The sequence below is a fragment of the Carassius auratus genome, chromosome 50 (assembly GCF_003368295.1).
Source record: "Carassius auratus strain Wakin chromosome 50, ASM336829v1, whole genome shotgun sequence".
In the NCBI taxonomy this organism is placed as follows: Eukaryota; Metazoa; Chordata; class Actinopteri; order Cypriniformes; family Cyprinidae; genus Carassius; species Carassius auratus.
Window position 1 is genome coordinate 15140181 of NC_039292.1, and position 6714 is coordinate 15146894.

At 44.0% G+C, this 6714-nt stretch overlaps 1 gene segment (V, D, J or C); it reads left to right on the forward strand.

The window, feature by feature from the left end:
• Window positions 1–572: 572 nt before the first annotated feature.
• On the forward strand, window positions 573–1062 carry LOC113066410 (immunoglobulin kappa variable 1-8-like). The segment is given in 2 exon segments: window positions 573–624; window positions 710–1062. Coding segments are annotated over 2 exon segments (396 nt in total).
• Window positions 1063–6714: the final 5652 nt, after the last annotated feature.

Genomic DNA, 6714 nt, shown 5'->3' on the forward strand with positions numbered 1-6714 from the left:
ATCATGTCATATATAAAATATCATATCACCCCTATATCTACTTCAGACCATATCAGCCTGTAGTAAATATGTTCACTTTTATTTTTTTATGTAAAGTAAACGCTTCTCTGAGCTGAAAGGTGGATTTGAACTTGGGTCGGTCTAATCAAAAGCTTTATCCACTGTCTTTACTCTCAGAACCCATTACCTACTGTCAACCTTGTGTCTTTTATAATTGTGTTTGGCCTAACCAGACAGTGGTGCATAGTATTAATAGCCAACGCATAAATATAAACTCCCTAACAAATATTGATGAATGACATGTACTGTTTATTTGTCAGAAAATCTAACTGTAAATTTGTCCAAGGTTAAGACAGGTGTTTTGTCTAGACAATAGTTCATTATGGTACATAGGAGTTTAAATGTTCATGTCATATTGGTAATTGTTTTTGAAATGTGTTTGTGGGAGATTTAAATAGTGTTAGAAGATTTAAATAGTGAAAGTCACTTTGCATTGTCAGCTCATGCTTCAGCGCTCTGAGCATGTTTATAATACTGCAAGTTTAACACTGTTTATCATAATAGCACACACAATTACTACAATGACATTCATCTTCTTCTTGATTTTAGGAATGTATTGTGAAGGTAAGACCAAGTTATTTAATGCATAGATTATTTGCAGTTAAAATATCAACATTACTGAAAAAGGTGTCTTTTAATTGTTATTTAGGTTCTGCAGGACAGCTGACTGTAATTCAGACTCCAACAGAGAAACATGTTCAGAACGGACAAACGGTCACTCTGACCTGTAAAACCAGCAGCTCCATTGGACGCCAGTCAGATGGAGATTGTAAGTCTTGTGTCTCCTGGTACTTACAGAAACCTGGAGAAGCTCCTAAACTTTTAGTTCACAGCATCAAAACCCTTCATACTGGAACCCCATCTAGATTCAGTGGAAATGGAGCCGATCATGGAACTGATTTCTCTCTGACCATCAATGGAGTCCAGACTGAAGATACAGGACATTATTACTGTCAGAGTTACCACTGGATCAACAGTAAAGGAGTGTTCACACAGTGTTAAAGAGTCTTACAAAAACCTCCATCAGAGTCACAGTGACTGCACTGATACAGCTGAGAGATACTGCAGCTGCTCATAAACACAACGATGAGCAGATTAAAAGAAAAAAAAAACTAAACACTAATAACACAATAACTAATAACAGATTATTTTCGGTTCATAGTTTTTCTCACTCTAAAATGAGCAAAAATCAGGTGCAGCAGTATAGCAAAAAGTTGTAACTATACAAATATTACCTATAAATAGAAACACAACACCTTATATAATATATTTTAATATATTAATATATTTTAAAGATGTATACCTTCAAAATGAATTGGGGACTGGACCCAGACATTATGTTTTTTAAATTTTTTTATCTGGAACATTGTGTTCCACTTCATTTTGTTATGACCTCCACTCACTATCTTCCCTCAATCTTGTTTACTTGAAAGCACGTCATTGATTACACTGCATGAGGATCCACTGCTGGTGGAATCTTTGCAATGGGCTGAATTGGAACATCCTAAACCCTTTGAAGCTTTGAATCTGCCATGGAGTTGATTAATTATTCAATTTTTTTTGCATGCAACATATGTTGTTGCAGCATTCTATATGTTTATAGGTACAGGCTGTTCCCTTTCAGTCGGTCACTCTCGACGCCACGTCTTCAAGGAGCGTACCAGTGGTATCCAGTAGGCCTCCCCCCGACCGGATGTTGATCTCAGCATCAGAGGGAGAGCTATCGGATGAAGATTCGGCTGTGCTGCCGCCTTCAGGGATGGTGGCGAAGTCTGAGTCGGATCCCGAAATGGCAGCTACGCTTTCCCAGCACGCGAGATGGTAGGGCTCGAGTGGAATCCTCCACCGCGGCCCGAGCCATCGAGGCTGGATGATTGGTATCTCGGGGTGGCACGCGCTGGTTCTCAGCACCCCACCCCAGTGCCTCTCTTCCCGGAAGTGCATGATGAGCTCACCAGGTCATTGTTAGCAGTGCACCTTGCCTTGAACCGTCTCAAAGGTCACTTACTAGGCAAACATGTGCTGGTCCGAACGGATAACATGGCGTACATCAACCGACAAGGTGGTCTGCGCTCCCGTCGCATGTCACAACTCGCCCGCCACCTCCTCCTTTGTATTCGCAAGGTTCTGAGGTCACTTCGTGCCATTCACATTCCGGGCCTGCTCAACCGTACAGCCGACGAGCTGTCTCGAGCAATGCTCCCAGTAGAATGGCAACTCCATCCCCTGACGGTCCAGCTGATTTGGAGATGGTTCGGAGGCGCTCAGGAAGACCTGTTTGCTTCTCCAGAGACCGCTCACTGCCAGTTGTTCTACTCCCTGACCGAGGGAACTCTCAGCACGGACGCACTGGCACACAGCTGGCCGCGGGGCAAATATGCGTTTCCCCCAGTGAGCCTTCTTGCACAAGTCCGGGAGGACGAGGAGCAAGTCTTGCTAGTGGCACTGTATTGGCCCACTCGGACCTGGTTCCCTGAACTAGTACTCCTCGCGACAGCCCCTCCTTGGCCGATTCCTCTGAGGAAGGATGTACTGACTCAGAGACAGGGCACCATTTGGCACCCGCGTCCAGACCTTTGGAAACTCCATGTCTGGTCCCTGGACGGGACGCGGAGGTTCTAGGTGGCCTGCCCCAGGAGGTAGTGAACACCATCACTTCGGCAAGAGCACCGTCTACGAGACACGCTTACGCCTTGAAGTGGAACCTGTTCGTTGAGTGGTGTTCTTCTCGCCGAGAAGACCCCCGAAGATGCCCGATTGCGGTTGTGCTTTCCTTTCTGCAGCAAGGGCTGGAGCGAAGGCTGTCTCCCTCCACCCTCTAAGTCCAGGTTGCCGCTATTGGTGCGTACCATGACCCTGTGAATGGGAAGTCTTTAGGTAAGCATTACCTCATCCTTCCCGGCCCCCCTCCATACCCTCTTGGGACCTGACTCTGGCACTGAAATCACTACAGCAGGGCCCATTCAAGCCTTTGCACTCAGTCGAGCCAAAGTTTCTTTCATTGAAAACTTTGCTCCTGCTTGCACTGGCCTCCATCAAGAGGGTAGAGGACCTGCACGCTTTTTCGGTCGACGATTCGTGCCTAGAGTTTGGGCCGGCTGACTCCCAGGTAATCCTGAGGCCCCGGCCCGGCTACGTGCCCAAGGTTACCACCACACCCCTCAAAGACCAAGTGGTGAACCTGCAAGCGCTGCCTCTGGAGGAGGCAGACCCAGCCCTCGCATTGCTATGTCCTGTCCGAGCATTAAGGTGCTACGTAGACCGGACACAAAGCTTCAGGACCTCAGACCAGCTGGATTGTGGATGCCATAACCCTGGCTTATCAGGCACAGGGTGTGCCCTGCCCGTTCAGGTTGCGAGTTCACTCAACTAGAAGTGTTGAATCCTTCTGGGCGCTGGCTCGTGGCGCCTCGCTGACAGATATCTGTAGAGCTGTGGGATGGCCGACCCCTAACACGTTCGCTAGGTTCTATAGCCTTTGTGTAGAGCCGGTATCCTCCTGTATTCACACCACAAAAAGGTAAGTGCAACCGAGAGGCCCCGGTTAGTGTCGGCTTGATAAAACTGCTCCAGAGTGTCCGTACTGTAGACCCTGTTGCGATCCTTCATAACCCTAGGCAGCTGGACATGGCGGAACATCCGGCGCCAGGCCTTCATGATGAATCCATGAGAACCATGGAAGGCTGGGTTCCATATTGAGACCTAAGTGGTAGTCGTTTGCGTATAGTCCATGGTATAGCCTTAGAGCCCCTTGTTTCCCCGGCAGACTTCTGCCTTCCCAAGAGGGTTTTAATCACCTCAAAATTCTCTTTATACTCCTAAACGGATGCTTTATGTGTATATGCCTCCGAGACCTCCTTCTGGAAGGATGGGGCTTCCACAGTGTCCCTGTTCCAAGCAAACGGGTACGTTTTCCATGTGTTATCCAATCTCACCCAGTGAGGTAGTGCTTTGACAATGGTGAGTGGAACTACTTGTTCCGAGCCCCGGCCTACACCTAATAGGGGCGCAGGCGGCTCGCACAGGGCACTGGAAGGGGCAGCACCCATGGCGCTTTGGTATTCCACATACGTTGGTCACCGACGTAACGTTGAGAGTGACCGACTGAAAGGGAACGTCTTGGTTATGTATGGTAACCCTCGTTCCCTGAAGGAGGAAACGGAGATGCCACGTCCCGTCACCATGGTTGCTGTACCGCCGCTGAGCTGCCGGGTCTCCGGCTCAGATCCTCAGCGAAAAGCTGGTATGCATTGCACCTGCTGCCCTCTTATACTCACGCTGTGATCAGCGGCAGCTGGATGCAATAATTGCATGCCAATGTGCAATGGCTCATTTAGTTTACTCTTGAAGTAGATTGGTCTATCGAAGCGATATCCCATATTCGTCGGTCAACGACGTGGCGTCTGCGTTCCCTCCTTCAGGGAACGAGGGTTACCATACGTAACCGAGACATTTCTTTTGGGGTGGAAATTTCTCCCAATGGAAGTGTTTAGGGAAATTTGTGAGTCTGTGTCTCAATGAAGAGCACTGTCAGACAGAAGAAATATAATGACAGCAATTTTTGAACATTCTGTGGTAATTCGATTTGGCTGCATCTCCATGAACAGTGAATAATGCAGAAGAACACCACTGCATTCCTCCACTGTACCAAGCATTCTCAAATGAAAGTAATTATTTAAATCCAGATAAATGACAGTCTGAATTTGAAGAGGGGATATCTGAAGGCCAAGTCCTGTCTGTGTATGAGAGGAGGAGCTGTGAGTGGAGGAGGGTAATTAGGTAATTTAGGTAAATGGTTACCTAAACAGTAGCACTGTGATAGGAATTGTATTGTATACTGCAGGCAGGTAGACATGGAGACGTGGGACAGACTTTCTGTCATCATTAACTCACCTTCAAGTTGATCCAAACCTGTATAAGTTTCTTTCTTCTGCTGAACACTATGGGGTTAGAATCGTTGCATTATTCCAAATAAATCGATTATGATCCATAAATAAATGTAACGAGATTCACAAAAATATATCAAATTCACAAATTAATGTAAAGAGTTTCGCAAAAAAATATAAAACACACAAATAAATAAAATGAGATTTGCAAGTAAAAAAATATATTTTTACAAATGTGTTTAATGTCACAAACACAATTCTATCTGGCATTTATTTGTGAATCGCTGTCTGTGCATTTGTAAATCACTGCACTCATTTGTGGATCGGTTCCTGTGCATTTGTGGATTTGAAACACTTCTAGCGTTGGAGTGCAGATAAATCCACAAATAAGTGGACTCCACCCACCGTCTACTTAACCCAATCAGACAATGCCCATGTTGCACTGACCAATCGTAGCAAGCTCTCTCTCCAACCAATAACGTTTTGCCTAACAACCAGGGCGGGAATAGACCCATGAACGCGAGTCACTCGCTACAGTCTCTTCAACATGGCCGATCAAGAGGAGTAAAGACAGGTGAATGATGCTAATTGAACACAGTAATTAACTGAAGTTTTACCAGGTTCTTGATATGTCATCATTTGTCATAACTAGTGAGGTAGTTTGACAATTTACACCATGATTTAATAAGTTATTATTTGCTCTCAAGCACCATTTCGAAGACTGTCGCATTTGTCTGCCACATATATCAAGGGTGTCTTAATTCTAAAATGGACCATTATTCATTGTGAGGTGTAATTGTTGTAATTTCTTTACTTTTGAATGTAACAGTAATGATTCAAACGAGGCAACTTCTATGACGTATTGTGGCCTACAAAATGCGACATCCTTGAGGAAGCAGCCTTCGAAACAGTCAGCGCATTTATTTTACATTTAGAATTACTGAATTAGTTTATTAGATTAAATAATCTATTACTTAATATTGAGTGCAAGATGAAGAATATGTGAAGTTGCGGGTAGATTCGATGTGCGCCTGTAGTAAGGTTGCCAACTGCCCTAATTATACAGACATACGTTTGGGGTAAGACCTTCCACTGCATATTACATGAGACTCGGTTTTATTCCCCCTTGTCACCCCCGCAGTGGCATCGTCTCAGATACTACAAGTATGCGTGAACTGAGGATCATATGCTGTTGTTGTTCCCTGCATTTCGAAGATGCTTGGACAGGTGTTCTCTGACCTGGAATACGCCACTCAGTGGCGCGCATATTTGAAAACTCTCGTGGTGATTAAATTGTGGTGAATATTATGTGATGTATGTTTATACATTTGTATGTTTTTGTTCTCTGCATTAAAAAAAAATATATAAAGAAAAAAAAAGATCTTGCGGTGATTTGTATGCAATACGTCGTGCCTTGTGTTACTAAATATATAAATAATATTTGACGTGTCTTTGTTGTACTGTATTTATTTTCTGCTATTGCTTGTAATTTGGTTATCTGTAAAAATGATTTTTAGCACTGAGCCCATGGTAGCAGATTTTTTTTTTTTTCAATTGTTTATTTACAATGTGTGTAAATAAAATTTCATAAAATTTTAGATAAAGGTTCATGTTATATATTTTGGTTGCATTTGTGATTTAATTAAAATGTAGATGGTTGTTTAAAATAATATATAAAAATATATATCTATCAATATACTCCTGTAACAAATCGAATCGTATTGGTATCGTAGAATTGTTTGAAGCATCGGCAAATATCGTATCGCTT